We start from the raw sequence: 20,292 nt of genomic DNA, 5'->3' as shown, positions 1-20,292 counted from the left end.
GATGGTGATGACCCCTGGTGACTTGGGTTCGAGTTGAAAGGGGTAGCAAGTACTAGATGCTGGTCTGTCTCATACAGGGATTTTTTTGTCCTCCTTCCCCAGTATAAGTGCAACAGCCTCTGTCTCTTCTCCAGACTGGGCTGGAATGTTCCATCTGAATATTCTGACATGTTCCCTTAGGGCGCGGTGCCCTTGTGGAAGTCATTAGAACCTGCCAATCCCATAGCAGGAAAAGTTCACACTCACAAAGGATAAACCTCAATATCTTCTTCATGATCATCTGGAAAGTGCCACAGTGAAGGGTTTAGTGTTTTGCTTGTCCATTATATCTGCACAAAAAACCCAGGTCTAACTCAACAAGGATCTGCCGGGTCCCTGTTACAGCAAGACCCCGTTTGACACTATCCTTACAGAAGCGACTCGTCACATTTTGTCATGATACAAGATATAAGGTCTCTGTAGAACATTGTCTAGTGGCGATTGCAAATTTGGTATAGTAAAAGATTTAATCTGTTTTTTTTTCCATTAAAATAAGATACAGTGGTACCTCAGTTCTCGAACTCAGTAGAACTCGAACTTGTTAAAAGTCGAATCAACCTGTTCAAAAAAAAATTACCTAGGACTCGATCTGAATCTCAGAAGTCAAACCGTGAACGCCGACCAAACATAACTTGTATGCGCTGGGAAATGAGTCACGCCGCATGTCTCTCAGCGGAAACAAAGGGTAAGGCTTCAGTCTCAGCCTTGCAGTCGCTGTGATAGCATCGTGCATGTTTACACTAGCTATAAATACATGTATTTAGACAGTAAAGATACATTTAGACAATGATGCATTAACAGTAATTATTATTATATAATAAAATACATTTAAAAATAAAGATTTCTTAATTATTTTAATATTAATAATAGACCATTAATACATTTAATTATAATAATATTGCCGTGCTGAGCGGACGGAACGGAGACAAAGGCGCAGACGTCAGGGTATGAGGGAATACGGGGTATAATTACAGGTAAGGCAGGGAAAACGTAGATGGACAATACAATAACTGGACTGGGGAAACAAACTGAAACGCGGACTAAATACAGAGGACTAATGACAACCAGAAACAGCTGATCACACGGTGATTCCACACGGGGTTATCGAGGGGGCGTGGCTCACGGAAGGAGCGGATGATGGGGTCGAACACATTCTTTTTTTTTTTTTCTAACTTTACACATTGTTTGGATACATTTATTTTCTTACTTTACAAATTACTGTTTTGATAAATGTGTTTAGTACAGTATATGCTCTTCTTGTTTTATCCGGTTCATTTTGTGTTTAAATGCTATGCTTAAAATAAACATATTTAGGTGTAATTTTTTGGGGCCGGGAACCAATTAATTGGTCTTCCATTATTTCTTATGGGGAAAATTCGATCAGAACTCGAACTTTTTAGGATTCGATCCGGAGTTCTGAACGGATTAAGTTCGAGTTCTGAGGTACCACAGAATATAAATGACGACCTATATCTAGACCCCCCCCCCCCCCACTGAACCATATTGTATATTTCAAAGATTTTTTAAATGCTATTTTGTAACGTCGATAAAACGCTCAAGCAACCATTGTGTAAAGGCTGCCATCTAGTTCTTGCTTTTGGTATTAAAAAGTGTGTCTTTTTAAATTATGTCTCGGGACATGTTATTAGACATCAGTAAATTCACCAAAAAAGAAAACGTTGTTTTGTTTTTTGGCTTTTCATTTTAAATTTTACTTGCATGCTGCTTTTCCAATTCAATATAATCCAGGTTTGTCGGATGTATGATTTGATAACACCATACATAAGAAACTATGTTCACCTGACCTCCTTGTTCACCTGACTCATTATTTTAATGAGTCGAACATCTGTGCAGTTGTATCACCGCTGAATGTATTCAGTGTATGAGAAAAATACTTTTTAAGTTAATCAAAAAATAACCTAAAGCTTAAAATTTACTCTGAAAATGATTTAGTCGTTTACAAAATTTCATTCATATAAATGAATGCTTTCACTTGCCGTATAATATAATAAATATAATAAAACGCTTATTTATTTATTTCTGTTTACAACATTTAGGAGGAAATTACATATCGGAAATTACTTTTTAAAGAGTGCTCTTCCACATAAAATTGCTCCAAAGGACATAATGATGAACAACTGTCAAAAAACAGTCATTATGATTATAAATTAATTTGAAGAACATAAATTAAGAATGACTCAGCAGGCACGCGCACCGGGAGTTAATTATGCACAACAGTTTTAAAATAATAGACTGAATCACACTGCCTGGGTGGGGCAGTCATTTGGGCTCTGAAGGTGTAACTACTCCAACAGCAACAATGGTAATTTCTGCACACCTGCAGTATGCTATTGCTGGTCGGACCCCCGGCTACAACACAATGGAAACACAGAATCGTGGGTATATGTCGCCTATGGCTTACTCACTGGGGGCTTTGGGTGGGGATGCTGTAAAGCGCTTTGGGACAATGTAATGTTGTGATAATGCGCTATACAAAAATAAATTTGTTGTTGTTGTTGTTGTTATTGTAGTGATGTACTCAGGGGTGCTGTAATGCATAGGCTTACCTGGGCCAAAGGGACCTCAAGTAATCTTGATTTACTCCATGAGTGTACAGTAACTGCCCTCTCACGAGTGAAATCCCATGTGATCTGATTTATTCATATTAATTACATACACCTGTCTGCTATTCTCACCAAAACCTATGAAGCGAACTGTTTTGGCTTCAGACTGTATACTGATTGATAGCCATCCCAAGGCTCAGACATCCTGGCCGAATATTATATTTTCTTTGCACCATCTGCAATGTCAGCTTTGTCCTATATTTACTGTAACAACAAAAACCACATACTATCCAAGCCTGAAAGGGGAAGCCCTGTCGATCATGTGATCACATTCACCACTGTTTCTGAGAAGAAAGTACTCAACGCACTTTACGTACAGAAACAAAATAATCTTGAGTCTTTCTTCTATTTTAGAAAAAATCCGGATCCGGATGATCTAAAGGCGGGTGGTAGGAATACTCTGCACTGTCAGAAATAGAGTACCATCAAGGGCCTGCCAGCTGTAGGTAAATGTACCTTTTAGTCTAATTTAAGCAACAGATATGGACTCTGAAGATCATCCCCAAGGTACAAACAATATTAATGTACCCCCAGTGGTATAAAAATGTTCCTCATAACCAATTTCTGTATATTAAAAGGTACATTTACCCTTGAGCATACAGCCCCAGTGACAAGCAAAGCTACAAACTGACAGTGTGTGCAGAAACACGTCATCCATACAATTTCCTGCTGCCTACCATTAAATTAAGTTACTTCGTCAAATGAAGATGGGGGGTGCCAACTCGCTGGTTTAAAAGCTTGGTGCTTATGAAGGGTGTGAATGTGTATGTATCAGGAAACATTTTACAAATTTTATCTTAGTGTTATATTGATTCTCACACCGGTTGAAGGAGGTGAGAAAATATCACTTGTGACTTTCAACACAGTCCTACTGCAGACTTTCTTTCATCTGAATCTGAGCCACTGACATTTACGAACCATCATTCCATCGGCTTCATCTTCTTCAGAATAAGGTAAATAATAACTGTTATATGCTCAAGGTGATTTGCAGATTGATATTCTTATTTGGCGTCCACTTCATGTTGACTCCTGAAGACCATATAGGTGGGATAATCTAGAATGTTCTGTCTTCCGTCTTGTTCTTCAGGGTACCCAGTGGCATGTTCATTGTTGTGCTTTTGCAGAATAATAATGACAGAATTTATCCCTTTACATTTCTGATGATGTAATGAACTGGGTTGGGGTCCATGTGCAGGATCCAAGTGCATTTATTAATAACAGCAAAGCCAAAACAACACAGAAGCCAAAACCGCAGAAGCAGACAGGAGTCGTAACAGGAGCAGGGAGAGAACAAAATCCAAATCGCGAGATGTACATAGAAACGTAGGGAAATGTACGGAGAAACTTGCAATACCTCACAATATGCACATTGAACAATAATGATATTTCCCTGTTTTTGTATTATTCTGTCTTGATGATGTTGTAATGTATCACAACACACCCATGTAAAGCGCATTGGGGCAGAGAGATGGAGGAAAATGTACAGAGAAACTCGCAATATAAACATTGAAAAATGGCAACATTTATGACATTCAGTAATAGTTAACAGAGGAGATTAATTAACCAGTTCTCTGGAATCTGTGGACTGGATTCTAGATTTGGAGGTTGATGGATTGTCAGACGTGACAGAGGGACTAAATCAAGCTCTGGCAGGATGTTTGAATTGTACTTATATGGTTTTTAATGTTTAAAATGAAGGCATGGAGTGTGTTTTTGTCCTGTATGGAAACATGTGCAGCTTGATGACTGTATCTGTAGGATAAGTACACACACAATGTTTCAGTCAGAAATTCCCCTCTTCTGTGTAACATGTCTTTTATTGTGCTCTGCAAACTTCCTGTCTCCAAAATCCTAGTAGTATAAATCTATAAGAACACAGTCTTTCTAAGAAAAACTATACACTATATTGCCAAAAGTATTGGGACACCTGCCTTTACACACACATGAACTTTAATGACATCCCATTCTTAATACATAGGCTTTAATATGGAGTTGGCCACCCTTTGCAGCTATAACAGCTTCAACTCTTCTGGGAAGGCTGTCCACAAGGTTTAGGAGTGTGTTTACGGCAATTTTCGACCATTCTTCCAGTATACCAGGGCTATTCAAATCATGGTCCTCGAGGTCCGAACCCTGCTGATTTTCCAGCCTTCCTTTACCTGTGAGCCAGGTGTGAAGCCTCTGGCCAATTAGAATCAGTCATTATTAAACAAACTACTTGGGAGAACTGAAAACAAGGCCTGGATTTTGAATCAAGGTCCAGATTTGAAGAACTCTGCAGTATAGCATTTGTCAGGTCAGGAACTGATGTTGGACGAGATGGCCTGGCTTGCAGTTTCCACTCTAATTCTTTCAGGTTGAGGTCAGGGCTCTGTGCAGGCCAGTCAAGTTCCTTCACACCAGATTCACTCATCCATGTCCTTATGGACCTTGCTTTGTGCACTGGTGCACAGTCATGTTGGAACAGGAAGGGGCCATCCCCAAACTGTTTCCACAAGGTTGGGAGTATGAAATTGTCCCTTTCACTGGAACTAAGGGGAAAACTACCCCACACCATAATCCCCCCTCCACCAAACTTTACACTTGGCACAATGCAGTCAGGCAAGTACTGTTCTCCTGGCAACCGGCAAACCCAGACTCATCCATCGGATTGCCAGACAGAGAAGCGTGATTCGTCACTCCAGAGAACACGTCTCCACTGCTCTAGGGTCCAGTGGCAGCGTGCTTTACACCACTGCATCCGACGCTTTGCATTGTACTTGGTGATATAAGACTTGGATGCAGCTGCTCAGCCATGGAAACCCATTCCATGAAGTTCTCTACGCACTGTCCTTGAGCTAATCTGAAGGCCACATGCAGTTTGGAGGTCTGTAGCTATTGACTCTGCAGACAGTTGGCACCTTCTGCCCACTGTGTGCCTCAGCATGCGTTGTCCCCACTCAGTGATTTTACATGTCCTACCAATTTGTGGCTGAGTGTCTGTTGTTCCCAATTGCTTCTATGTTATAATACCACTAACAGTTGACCGTGGAATATTTCACAAATGGATTTATTGCACAGGTGGCATCCGATCACGGTACCACGCTTGAATTCACTGAGCTCCTGAGAGCGAACCATTGTTTCGCAAATGTTTGTAGAAGCAGTCTGCATGCCTAGGTGCTTGATTTTATACATCTGTGGCTATGGAGGGGTGTCCCAATGCTTTTAGCAATATAGTGTATATTGTCTAGTAGAATATTTATGCACTGTGCATTTAGTTTGCTCATACACCCCTTTCTGCTTTTTATAACAAAACCACAGACCGTGCGAGTCTGAAAGGGGAAGTGCTGTCGATCATGTGATCACGTTCAACGCTGTTTCTGAGAAGAAAGTACTCAACTCCCTTTGCATACAGAAACAAAGTCGTCTCGCGTCTCTCTTCTTTTTGAAAAAATGAAACATAAAAAAAACAACTGGCAACACTGAACAGGCAGTTATCAATGCAACTTAACAAATGTGCACAAATCACATTTGAGCCATACAGCTGAGTATGGGGTGTAGCATCAGAGTGAAGGGTGAATGCTGAGTGGGACTGGCCCCCGGCCCCCGGCCCCCGGCCCCCGGCCCCCTGACCAGATTACATTATTGCTTGCAGTGAAACTCAATATTAAAAATGAAGCAACAAATTATACTTACAATTTCCGGCTGCTTAACATTAAATTACTTCCTCAAAATTATGATGGGTGTTACTTAACACAACTGGCTGCTCTAAAGCTAAATGTAATTTTTTTACAGAGTTTGTTCAAGTTGTGTGCTGATTTTCATGCTGCAGAGTTTGCTTTTTTCAGTCAGGCTCTGAGTAACTGACATTTACATGACATTTACTCCTGGAGACCATATAGTTGGGATTAATCTAGAATGTTCTGTCTTCTGTCTGGTATTTCAGGTACCCAGTGGCATGTTTTTTGTTGTAATTTTTCTATTTACTAATGAGTGAATTTGGCCCTTTACATATCTGAGGAACTAAACCAGGCTTTGCCAGGATTATTGGATTGTATCTATATTAATGTTTTAATGCTTAGAATACTCTAAAAAAGATGGTGGGTTTGTTTTTCCTTTGACCACGAGCACCACACAAGCCTTGCCGATTTGGAGACGCTCTGACCCAGTCACCTGACCATAATGATTTGTCCCTTGTCAAAGTCACTCAGATCTTTAAATCAATTTGATTTGTATTTATATGAATGTTTTTAATGTTTAAGATGAAGGTGTGGCGGAGTGGTCTGCGATAGCCCACTACACCACCCCGGGGAAGTTTCACCCAGGGAAAATGCTATGATGTTACCCAACATCTCATATGAATAGTAACCAAGCACCCAGGTTCAGTCAACCAAAGGGGCGTGAATTGATAAAATTATTTTATTACATTTAAAGGAGAATAGTAATTCTATGCTAAACACAATATATAGGAAACATCAAGCCGAGACACTAATGTTGCAGACTAAGCAAGGTAAGGCGCATGGACTGACAGATGGACAAGGGACTCACCACAGGCGGGACCTCCGTGAGCACTCTGGTGATCACACACTCACAGACAAGCACACGCGTGCTCAGTGGGCTAATGCTGGTGATCTGCACTGCACACATTACAAGTGAAATTCACCACCAGCAGGGAAGACTCTGCTCTTGCGGCTCTAGGCTACTAGCCCTGAAACACAAGCAGGGAGACAAGACACAGGGTTAAAAGAGTGATACACTTCCCTGCGCCTTAGTGTCCATTACTGATCTGTATAAAATCAAAAAGAAGAAAAACAAACATGCTCCAAGAAAATACAAAATAACCAAATAAGCAAAACAATAAATCAGAGTAAACGCAACATCAAAGAAATGAAACTTAACAAATGAAATCACTCCATCCAGTAAAAATAAATTAACCCAAATAAAACTGAAATAAAGAAAAACTTTAGGTAGCCTGTTGGCTGCACACATAAGTTGGAAACAGACAGTCGTGACCGATGGTGAATACGGAGCGAGGAATCAAGGTTGGGAAGATGGAGAGTGAGGAGCAAGGGGTTTATTCCACAAAACAGCAGGGCGAGGTACAAAACGGTTAAGACTTCAATGACAGGACTGGGAAAACATACTTGAACATGGACTTAAATACAGAGGACTTAATGGAAATAATAGGAAATAGCTGGAAACAATTGGGATTTCACACAAGGTAAATGAGGGGGCATGGCACACAGGAAGATCGGACGAGCAGGGAGTGACAGAACCCCTCCCCCCCCAAAGGCGCGCACTCCGGGGAACCGGGAACAGGACAGACACACAGAACTGGCACAACAGAAGCAACCAGGACAACAACTGACAAATGACGGGGAACGCAGACAGGCACAGGGGCACCAAGAACGGAGACACGGGGGGAACACCAATGGGAGGAATGAAGGGACCAGGAGTGAACAAAGGAGAAATGGATGGACGAGGAGCAGACATGAGGGGTACAGGACTAGGAGGCAGGAAGGCAAAGGGCGGGGGGGAAATGGAGAGCCAGAGGCTAACCTCGGCGGGTGAGAGGCCAGAGCCGCAGGGGCAGCAGGCGACCGGGAGGCAGGCGCCAAAGGGACCCTCCGCAACTGGGAGGCCGGAGCCGAAGGGGACACCGTAGAGAATGAGGAGGGAGGTGGAGGGACCGATAGAGGAAGCGAGGAGGGAGAGGAAGGGGACACTGGTGGAGGGAAGGAGAAAGCAGAAGCTGCAGCAGGCGAAGGCATCGCTGCAGCTGGCGAAGGTTGACCCGGAGCTCGTGGAACTGCAGGTGAGTCTGGGGGCAGGGTGGGCAGGACTCGACCCTTGCGCAGGTGTCCCCATCCGCTCCGGAAGACCGAGAGGTGGGGACTCGGCCAGGATCGACCACGTTGGTGTGATGGTTGGGGTGACCCCCCTGAGGGGGTCATCGGGGCAGTCAAGTTAATCCTCGAGGGGTCCTATTCGAGCTCCTCCTCTATGTCCACCAAGGGAGGAGGAGCGATGGTCTATCTGTTGGGGACCTCCTTGGGGACGAAGGTCAGGGACACAGGAGTAGGGTCCGGAGCAAAAATCTCCAGGGACTGAGCAGGAATGGGCAGAGCAGGAATCACAGGAACGGGCGGAGCAGGAGTCACAGGAACAGACGGAGCAGGAGTCACAGGAACGGACGGAGCTGGAGCCGGGGACTCAGGGACAGGTGGTGCAGGAACCTCAGGGACAGGTGGCGCAGCAGCCTCAGGTGCAGCAGGAACCAAGAGCAGTGACGCAGGAACTGTCGGCACAGGAACCTTAGGCGGCGACACAGCAGGAACCTCGAGCGGTGACGCATCGACCACCAGCACCGGAACCGCGGGGGGCGGAGCTTCGACCGCCGGTGCAGGATTGGACGAGCAGGGAGTGACACAGACCAGGCACAACGCAATAAATATCCGTCTGCGCTGCTGCCGGCACACACTCCTTTGTTGGCATCGGCACATGCAGTTTAGCATCACGCCTTCAAAAGTCCTCCAATGTGTCCTTATTTACTGTATGTCCAACAGACATCCATCAGGCATGACAATGTTATGCAACATACAACATGCCACAAAGAATGCTGCGACCGTCTGATGGTTGTATTGTAATGTTCCACCTGACTTATCTAATATGTGATATGCATTTTCAGCACCCAAATGTCCTTTCAGTCACAGTGCGTGCTCAATTCTGATAATGAACTCGAAGGATTTTATTGATATGGTTTATTCTTTACTTAATATGTATTGTTTTTCCTTTGGTCTTTCATTAAAAGTATGATTACGGAAAAGGACCAGGTGTATTTTATAATAAATACATAAATGAAATAAAATAACATAACAAAAAACCATAAGTGCACCTTGAGCAAATACCTCTGTCAATAATGTGAATCGTGCTTCCACACATTTATAAAAAGCGCTGCTTAAATACCATTAAATAATGTGCCACTGACTTTAGACATGGTTTCTATTAGTCAAAAGCACAATGTAATTTCTCTGCCTTTAAAATAGCAAAGCGCCGAAAATGCGCCCGGCTGCGACTCATTTAAATAACACTCCTACGTGCAGAAAGTGCTATTTGCTATTTTGATGATGTGCGCATGGTGTGAAAATGAGCAAAACCTCTTTTTTACGTTACGCTTAGCGCCAATGTAAAATAGATCCCGTTGTGTTTTATCGATCTACGAATAAACTCTACTGGATTATTCATGCTGGGCATTTAGAAGTAAGAAAATTAGATTATGTAGATACTGTATGTATAATGTATACATGTTGTTTATACTGATAGCACATAACCGCTGTCAGAAGGGTAACTTATTCCTAAATGGCTGTTTCCTTCCTGGATTTACACGCTGGTCCTGCTGGCCGTTCTCTCTCTTTCCCTAACTAACATTTTTTCATTACATGATATATGAATTTTGAACCCCTGAACTTGAAGAATTCTGCTTTTGGCAGGTCAGTGTATAGACCAATTATCTGTTTGTAAACATCCGGGATGCGCGCGCATCTTGGTTGCAGAAAACACGTGAGACTTCGCTTTTACGGATAGGAAATTACACGGATACGGTACAAAACAGTTCGATTCTAGAAGCTAAATTATTATAAATTATTTTGATTAAATGTTATTTTAAAAATGTTTACCGCATATTACAACAGCTTGTCACCCAGCGATAAGAACAGTTATTCAACGAAATTAACGTTAGTGAGTGGGATACGTCTGACAGATCCGTTTGCCATACCACCTTGCCAGTGGGTAAACGATGAAACGAAATGGCCAAGAATCCAGTGGCCAGAGATATATAATTACCTCATCGACACTCCAAGTGTATATACCCGGGAGAAGTTAAAAGCGTACAAGTCTCTTGATGCGTACAACTTTGTTCTGTGTGGTCATGTCCAAGACATACAGTTTCATGATTACCAAGTTGAAAACTTTGTAGTGCTGAAGACAGAGGTTCTGCCTAGCCAAAGACAGGGTAAGAAGACGGAATTGTACAAGGCCTGGGTTATCGTCAACAAGACAAACAACTGTATTCTCACTGCGAACTGCACCTGTATGGCTGGGTATGTAACCAAAATGTACTATCTTAAATTTTCATTCAGTGTCAGCAATTTATTCAAGCAAAATGTATCTGCTTATTTTGCTAAAATCATGTGTATGTATATCCTAAAGCACGATTTAAACCAATGTGTTTTATACACTATAACATTTTGTGCAGGTTAGGGTCGTGCTGCAGCCATGCAGCTGCACTTATGTTTAAAGTTGAGCTATGGGTCAGGATAGGGAAGACGGAGAGGTGTTGTACTTCAGGGACAAATATGTGGATCCAGCCATCCAAGAGAGAGGTGAAACCAGCCAGACTGAGTGAGATCAGCTTTAGAAAGCCTAAAAGGACAGACACCCAACTGCAGCCAGTCAGAGTAAAGCATAGAAAGAACAATGTAAAAGGTAGATACAATCTGAATGTAGATCAGATCATGTGCAGGTCATGTACATATAACAAGCAGCTATTAATTATATTTTTACAACCTTTTTTTCATTTATTACCTGATATAAAGTGTGAACTGCAGAGTCGGGCATTTTTTATTTGGTCCTCTTTCCAATTAGCTCTTCTGAGGGCTTGTAACCAAAGACGTCTGCGGTTGGCATTAAAAGGAGTGTGTGTTGATGGTATTCGGTAAAACTTAAGATCCCTGTTTACAGATTTCCGATTCTGGCATCCCACTGCACAACACGACATTTTCACGGTCGTCGTCTCTTCTTCTTCTAATTTTCTTTCGTGTTCTATAGCGGTTCCGGTCGTCTTTTGCAACCGACATGCGCAGTTGAACCTGCGTGACGTATGTGTGACGTAGCCTGATAATTGGTCTATACATACAAGTGTTTACCAGCATCAAAGCTTCTCCCAGGTGAGAGTCATGACTGAGAGATTCATTCTCATTGGCTGCCTGCTGCAAGGTGAGACACGGCCGTTGTACAGACTTCACTTGGCTCTTTTCCTATTACATTTCCTCTGTGTACGACACTTAATAAATTCAGGTTAATTTAATATATTGCATTTCAGAACTTATGCCATTAATGTAATATACTGACGTGTTTGTTGTAGTGTAAATGTACAGCAGTGTTTCTTGGTATGATTACAGGGGCTCTGTGCAGTACCTGGTCAGTCTGGATGCCTCAGAACATACAAGCTCTGCATGGATCCTGTGTGCTGATTCCCTGCACATTCCAGATTCCATCTGACTATGATCAATATCTGAAAGACCCAGTCGGAATGTGGAAGACAGGACGTAGGCATCCTGGAAAAATCGTGTTTTCATCTAAAGAAACACTTAAAAATGTCATCCAAGGAGAGATGATCGGAAATTTAGCTGAGAAGAACTGCACCACAGTCCTGTATAATATTAAGAAGTACAGGACTGATCATTATTTCTTTAGGATTGAAGGCATCGGTGAACTTAAGTATAATTATGATGAGAATGTGAACATTGATGTCAAAGGTATCTGTCTTTCTATCAGCTGCTATTGTCCATTTAAAATTTATTGTGTTAAGATTTATTAAAGTGTGATTTAAAATGGTTACCAGGTATAATTCACTTTCAATGAATTAAAAAATGTATGTACTTACATTTTAATTATTGTCCTTGTTTTCAGATTAATGTTGGAGTATAAATGAATATAAACGTAATCAATAAAAATACTTGCAATGCCTGTTCAGAACTATGCCCCCCCCCCCCCCCCCAGGTGTGTGTGACACGTGTGATACAGTGTGATATGAATCATGTGACTCTTTGTCTCTGTCTCTTCCAGACTCCCCACCCAGCCCCCAGGTCACCATAAACAGGGACATGGTGAAGGAGGGGGACTCTGTAACTCTGAGGGAGGGGGACTCTGTGACTCTGACCTGCTCGGCTCCAGCTCCCTGTCCATCACTCCCCCCGACTCTGTCATGGACCCCCAGGCTGAATGACAGTGTCACTGTATTTCAGGAGAATGATGATCACACTAAACATGCATCTTCTGTTATGACCTTTACTGCCTTACATCTCCATAAGCAGAAAGTCAAATGTACAGCAGTTTACAGGCTCCAAGCAGATAACAGTGAGAGGACATCCCACACAAGTGTAACTCTCAATGTTCAGTGTGAGTCTATTTTGATCATATTTTCTGAAATTTCTGAATTATGTATGAGACCGGGGGGTGGGCCTGAATAAGCTGCTCTCGTTACTTAATTAGTTGATATATGTATATTTTATCACAGTCTTAAAGATGCAATCTGTGCATTTGCCTGCTAATTTTATTAGTAATTTAAAGCAATACAAAACTGACCAATAAAAAGATCAAAAAGTTGTTTTTTTTTTATATGGCATTTGCCTGAAACGTTTCTTACCATTCCCACAGATTCTCCTAAAAACACTTCGGTCTTAATTAAGAATGACTGGAGTCTAACCTGCAAGAGTGTTGCCAAACCAGCAGTGAAGAATTACACCTGGTATAAAGTGACTGGTGGTGAAATTAAAGTTGTTTCATACTCACAGAGCCTCACCTGTAATATCACTGAGGTCAGTGGACAGTATTACTGTCAGGCTCAGAATAAGCATGGGCTGCAGAATTCAAGCATTGTGAATCTCGACAGTGAATGTAAGTACAGTGGAAACCGCTGATCACGCCGGTTTGGGTGAAATTGATCACTATAAGCAGATGATCATTATAACCGATTTTTTTCTTCCTTTATGTCTCAGGCAGGTAACCATCTAACTGACATTTGTATATTTATTACATGAATATAAGGTAAACAGACAGTGTCGCTATTTACAGAATTTCATTTAAAAATACGGTACACCCGTTTAAAACGGTTCTCAAATTACATAAATTAAATTACTGAACTGTGTATAATTCAAATACGCTATAATACTGTAGCGCTGGAGGCATCTGCATGTCCCAGCATGCCTCGCGAGCGCGTGTATAGCCCCGTGTACGTCTTGTATTTATCCTGCATTCAATTATCTCTCTCCGAGTCGGAACTCAGCTAAAAATGTCATGAAAAACGCCACTTCCTGTCAGAGTCACGCCTCCTTTCCAATGTTGATGTCGGAGAGAATTTTGTGGTCCGAGATTCCCCTGTCGTCATTTCAGCAAGGCGGCTTACACAGTCAACAGTAATTCTATTTTATAAATATTTAAAAATGTTTATTTTGTTAAATGCATTAATTTCTTTATGAAAGCAGGGCATGCCCAGAGTTGACATCAAAGAAACAGGGTATTCCTGTTCCAAAGAACTGAACCCCTAAACAACAGAAAGGCTCGGTTCTTATACATATCTGTTACTCCCCTAAAAAGAAATCTTCTACTTCAAGATGAAAAGCGTGATGGCCTCAGAGGTGATGACCTCACGCACCCCCACATTCCTCTAGGCCCAGGGACAGAGAGCCAGTCGCCATCAGCTGCACCCCACCCTTACTAGCCCTTCACATACTGTATTTCTATTTAATCCATTCAATGCAATCAAGCAAACCAGATTAAATATAGCACACATATAAGACTACATAAGAAAATACACCTGTTTCTCTATTAGGTATTTCTGGCTGCTCCCCCTCGGACGGCGTTGAGCAGCCGGAGTAATACATCCCGTTCTCTCAGCAAGGAAAAGGACGCTCCAATTATTGTCATAAACAGGCAGTTTCAGCTTCCAGTTTCAGAGTCAATGCAAGACACATACATACAGACACAAAAACCATCTTTATCATTGAAGGTGAGCCCATATCACAACTGGCGGAGCAGCCATTGTAATACCAATTAATAAGCGATTCTTTGGTGTTATTTCACTGTCACTCTCCAAACCCTGACTTTACAGACCCGACTCTTCTGCAGTGGAAAACCAAAGCGAGCAGGAACCGCCCTGTAAATAGTCTCTCCCCAGGCGTGTGTGAAACAAGTATAATATAATGTGATGTGAAACATGTGACTCTTTGTTTCTGTGTCTTTCAGACTCCCCACCCAGCCCCCAGGTCACCATAAACAGGGACATGGTGAAGGAGGGGGACTCTGCGACTCTGAGGGAGGGGGACTCTGCGACTGTGAGGGAGGGGGACTCTGTGACTGTGAAGGAGAGGGACTCTGCGACTCTGAGGGAGGGGGACTCTGCGACTGTGAGGGAGGGGGACTCTGTGACTGTGAGGGAGGGGGACTCTGTGACTGTGAAGGAGGGGGACTCTGTGACTGTGAGGGAGGGGGACTCTGTGTCTGTGAAGGAGGGGGACTCTGCGACTGTGAGGGAGGGGGACTCTGTGACTGTGAAGGAGGGGGACTCTGCGACTCTGAGGGAGGGGGACTCTGCGACTGTGAGGGAGGGGGACTCTGTGACTGTGAGGGAGGGGGACTCTGTGACTGTGAAGGAGGGGGACTCTGCGACTCGGAGGGAGGGGGACTCTGCGACTGTGAGGGAGGGGGACTCTGTGACTGTGAGGGAGGGGGACTCTGCGACTGTGAGGGAGGGGGACTCTGTGACTGTGAGGGAGGGGGACTCTGTGACTGTGAAGGAGGGGGACTCTGCGACTCTGAGGGAGGGGGACTCTGTGACTGTGAGGGAGGGGAAGTCTGTGACTGTGAAGGAGGGGGACTCTGTGACTGTGAGGGAGGGGAAGTCTGTGACTGTGAAGGAGGGGGACTCTGTGACTCTGAGGGAGGGGGACTCTGTGACTCTGACCTGCTCGGCTCCAGCTCCCTGTCCATCACTCCCCCCGACTCTGTCATGGACCCCCAGGCTGAGTGACAGTGTCACTGTATTTCAGGAGAATGATGATCACACTGAACCTGTATCTTCTGTTATGACCTTTACTGCCTCACATCTCCTCCATAAGCAGGAAGTCAAATGTACAGCAGTTTACAGACTCCAAGCAGATAACAGTGAGAGGACATCCCACACAACTGTAACTCTCAGTGTTCAGTGTGAGTCCATTTTGATCATATTTTCAGAAATTTCTGAATTATGTATGAGACCGGGGGGTGGGGTGGGTCTGAATAAGCCGCTCTCGTTACTTAATTAGTTGTCATATGTATTTTTTTTTGTCACAGTCTTAAAGATGCAATCTGTTCATTTGTCTGCATATTGTATTAACAATTTAAAGCAATATAAAACTAACCAATAATAAGATCAAAAGATTTTTTTTTATTTGAAATGACATATCGCATGGTTTAATGATGCTTGATTTCTTTGGTATATAAACTTAAAATGAATGAAAATTGCTTCTTAATATATATGGAGTTTCTTGCATATGCATTGCAATGTAAGGCCATTTTGATGACATATTTTTGAATCCTTTTTGGTGTCAGAATCTTGTGAATTTAATTCTGATGGATATTATGTCTGATAAAAGTGATATTCCTTGGTTTCTTTAACATTGCTGCAGATTCTCCTAAAAACATTTTGGTGTTAATTGGAAAAGACGGGAGTCTAACCTGCAGCAGTGATGCCAACCCAGCAGTGAACAATTACACCTGGTATAAAGTGACTGGGAGTGAAATTGAAGTTGTTTCATACTCACAGAGCCTCACCTGTAATATCACTGAGGTCAGTGGACAGTATTACTGTCAGGCTCAGAATGAACACGGCCTGCAGAATTCAAGCACTATGCAGCTCCACTGTGAATGTAAGTTTCACTTCATATCACTTTCTAAATAATGATGTTCTAATGGGTTTATGACCATTTACCTGTGTATTTAAGGTTGCTGAGGTCAGGGTCACTGTAAAGGGGGACATTAGGATGATGCCAAGGGCCACTGAGTGACAGGGGCCCTAAAAGTCTGAAGAATGATTGACTTGTGTCACGATCGGGAATGGAGCAGAGGCGCGGGCAGGTGTTAGGATTAAACAAAATGGGGCACGAAAGACTCACACGGGGAAGAACTTGAGCACGCAGTGGGGATGACCTCACAACACTATGACACTAAGGACAGGACTGGGGAGCACAAGAATGGAAAGTTATTTTATACAGGACTGACGAGAGAGCAAACAAGAGGCAGCTGGAGTGATCCACACGAGGGCTGAAACAAGAGGTAAGACAAAACAAGCAACAGAACGAAAGGGGCAGGAAGGCAGGACATGACAGCACCACCCCCTAACACGTGTGCTCCAGGCACACAAGGCAGACTGAAGAGGGGACCTAGGGACCAAATCACCGGGGAGGAGAGACTGGACGTAGAACGGGACTGGACATAACAGGATGGGACTCAGGACTAGACGAGGGACGACAGGACACAGCGCAACAGGACGGGACAAGACAGGATGTTAATGAGGGCACAGGACAGAGCGAGACCAGGGACAGAAGGGGAGACACCAAGCCAGACACACACACAAGTGCTAGACACCAGCTAATGGACAACAGGGCACAGAAACTCAGTAGGGACCATGGAACAAAAAGGGCAACGACTAAGACCACAAAGACTGCATATTGAGCACACAACCAGATAGGGCAGACAAGTGGAGGGACAACAAGGACAGGGATAAAGACACAATCGAATACCATAAGGAACACAGGCCAGGGAGAACTAAAGGCAGGAGAGAGCAAGGGGGCAGAACTGGGGCACAAAGGAAAATGGGGTTATGAAAGGGGGTCTTTTGGACCCCAGGATGCCAGTGGGAACAGGTGACACCAAAGGGTCAGTGGAGCCTGATGGTGCCACAGGGACAGCTGGACCAGGACCGAAGGGCACCAAGGGACCCGGAGGGCCGGAGGTAGGACAGGAATCATGGTAGGAACCAAGGCAGGAGCAGGTTGGTGCCGCAGGAAATGCAAAGCAGGGGGGTGCCACCGTGACTGCAGGACAAGGGGGCACTGCTGGGACTGTCAAGAACCCCTGGATGCCGAGGGACGGCTGGGCAAGAACAGAGACAGGGACAGGAGGGACCTGCAGGGCAGGAGCCGGAACTGGATCAGCTGCCTCCAGGAGACAGAAATGACAGCAGGAACCAATGAGGTGTGTGAAGCCGGGCCTCCTAGAAATGAGCAGACATCCCGAGATGTGTAAGACGAAACTGGGACATCCCGAGATGTGTAAGACGAAACTGGGACATCCCGAGATGTGTAAGACGAAACTGGGACATCCAGAGATGTGTAAGATGAAACTGGGACATCCCGAGATGTGTAAGATGAAACTGGGACATCCCGAGATGTGTAAGACGAAACTGGGACATCCAGAGATGTGTAAGACTAAACTGGGACATCCAGAGATGTGTAAGACGAAACTGGGACATCCCGAGATGTGTAAGACGAAACTGGGACATCCCGAGATGTGTAAGATGAAACTGGGACATCCAGAGATGTGTAAGACGAAACTGGGACATCCCGAGATGTGTAAGACGAAACTGGGACATCCAGAGATGTGTAAGACGAAACTGGGACATCCAGAGATGTGTAAGATGAAACTGGGACATCCCGAGATGTGTAAGATGAAACTGGGACATCCCGAGATGTGTAAGACGAAACTGGGACATCCAGAGATGTGTAAGATGAAACTGGGACATCCCGAGATGTGTAAGACGAAACTGGGACATCCAGAGATGTGTAAGATGAAACTGGGACATCCCGAGATGTGTAAGATGAAACTGGGACATCCAGAGACAAGCTAGACAAAGCCAGGGGGCCTGGAGGCAAGCGGGTCGGAACCGGGAAGCACGGAGGCGAGTGGGGCTGAGCCCAGACTCCTGGCAGTGCACAGCAGGGACCTCCAGTGGTAAGGAAAGCACAGCAAGGACCTCCAGCGATAAGCAGGGCAAAACCAGGACCTCCAGCAACGAACTGCTAGGAATGACCCTCTCAGGCATTTGAGAGCAATCCTCTTGGGGTTGGGAATGGCAGAGGTCTCACCTGCACCAAGAACAATGGCGGCTTCTCCTGGGCCAGGTGCTAGTGGGGCGATGAAGACCTTACTGGAGGGGGTTGGGTGAGCGGCCCACTCAGGACCAAGGGTCTGGAGGCCAGACACGGCGGTGGTCTCTTCAGGCCTGGGCGTGGACCACGGCGGCGGTCTCTCCCGGGCCGGGAGCTGCGACAGCGACGGCCTCCCTTGGTCCGGGTGAGGTAGTAGCAGTGGCGTCGCTTGGGCCGGGCTCTGGCGTCGGCTCAGCTCTCCTCTTTAATCTCTGCATTCTGGGTGGGAGCTGACGGAGGGCCGCAGGGAGCCAGCGTGTGGATCACTGCGGCCACTTAGGGGGGAATGAGTGAGGCAGGAAGGCAGGACATGACAGATTGTTCTGTGTTGGGGGCCTAATATGATATGCTGTCATGGGGCCCAAGTTCTCTAGCAGCACCCCTGACTCAAGCTGACATTAGCATTAAAACCAGGAGGAAACTGAGGTCTGTTTTAAAATTGCATATGTTCACGACAACATGTTGCACATGATGCCCGAACCTTTCAGTCCGCGACCCCAAAGTGTGTATATCTGGAACAATAAAAATTAGGTTTCCATTCTGGCTATGGATTCCCAGCTAAATATCAGGGTGAATGTGAAGCACAGACATTATGGGCGTGGCTGTAGGTTTCTGATCTCTCTAACAGTGTTGGTTTCCAGTAATATAATTGACACACCCTCTGTTTGCAGCTGCCAAAGCTCTGCCCATTTTGATTGGCGCTGCTGCTGGGACGATTTTCACCTCCATCTTACTGATGATTATTCTCAAGTGAGTGTCTGGACATGGTTTGAGTTTATTCTGATTTCACTCAAAATACTCAACAAAATGTTATATTTTCTTTCATTTAGTGAGAATAAAACTGGCCTAGGTTCTATGTCAGTACGTCGTTCACTTGTACTACATTTTAAATTGTGTAATAGTCCTATTTTTGAGTTTATATCATCTCTGCATGAAAATTTCATACAGTTATTGTCTGTTTTTAACTGTCTGGTTCTGATCACATCATGATTTCCAGGAAAAGCTGCACCAGACAGAATCATGGCAGTGAGACACAGGAAACAGGAGAATTAACACTGACAAACCAGGTGAGTCTCTCTCATGGGCTGCAGATCCACACAAAGCACTGCCATGCTGCAGACAGACATGAGAGTATGGAGAGATCATAAGAAGTATGGGCTTTATGACATGTTACCAACACCATTTATGTCATTAAATTAATGACCCTCCACTGACAATTTGTAAATTTGTACAGGTTCTAACTTTATGAATTGTATTGCAGATTACCAAACCAGATTGCTGATATAAACACTGATCTCTCTCTACTACAATATTGCTACTGTTATTTGACTATTCGTTTTACGCTTTATGTTTTGTCCTTAGAATTTGGAGGTGGATTGGTGGCTCTGAGGCTAGGGCTTTGTCTCAGTAATCAGATGGTTGCTGGTTCAAATCCTGTGAATGCCAGGATTGATCCTCCTCCATTGGGCCATAAAGCAAGGCCTTTAACTTGCAATTGTTTTGTCCTGAGTATGATGTTAATTTACATCCACCCCTGTAAGGAGGTCCTCCAACTTACAGGGGAATTTGGGGGTTGGTGGCAGGATTCGCACTCGAGCCACCAGGAAAAACTCACACTGGTCCATTTGGACTAGTGTGGTGTTGAGGTACCACCCACCGCATGGCTGTGCTCAGGTTCTCATCCC

At 44.2% G+C, this 20,292-nt stretch overlaps 1 protein-coding gene across 1 annotated transcript; it reads left to right on the top strand.

The window, feature by feature from the left end:
* The first annotated feature begins 11,550 nt into the window (after positions 1-11,550).
* LOC140581216 (Schwann cell myelin protein-like) lies at positions 11,551-15,450 on the top strand. Its single transcript, XM_072703098.1, has 7 exons — positions 11,551-11,636; positions 11,822-12,178; positions 12,489-12,821; positions 13,080-13,319; positions 14,667-14,827; positions 14,930-15,019; positions 15,442-15,450. Exons 1-7 carry the CDS (start codon positions 11,597-11,599, stop codon positions 15,448-15,450), a joined length of 1,230 nt encoding a protein of 409 aa, XP_072559199.1. The 5' UTR covers positions 11,551-11,596.
* Positions 15,451-20,292: the final 4,842 nt, after the last annotated feature.

This window comes from Paramormyrops kingsleyae, chromosome 19 (assembly GCF_048594095.1).
Source record: "Paramormyrops kingsleyae isolate MSU_618 chromosome 19, PKINGS_0.4, whole genome shotgun sequence".
In the NCBI taxonomy this organism is placed as follows: domain Eukaryota; kingdom Metazoa; phylum Chordata; class Actinopteri; order Osteoglossiformes; family Mormyridae; genus Paramormyrops; species Paramormyrops kingsleyae.
The sequence above is the reverse complement of the archived record's forward strand: the minus strand, read 5'-3'. Positions and strand labels throughout refer to the sequence as shown.

Coding starts and splice junctions, on each gene's coding strand:
- LOC140581216 (XM_072703098.1), top strand. CDS start 11,597: ATGACTGAGAGATTCATTCTCATTGGCTGCCTGCTGCAAG. Junction 11,637..11,821: donor CATTGGCTGCCTGCTGCAAG/GTGAGACACGGC, acceptor GTATGATTACAG/GGGCTCTGTGCAGTACCTGG. Junction 13,320..14,666: donor TGTGAATCTCGACAGTGAAT/GTAAGTACAGTG, acceptor TGTGTCTTTCAG/ACTCCCCACCCAGCCCCCAG.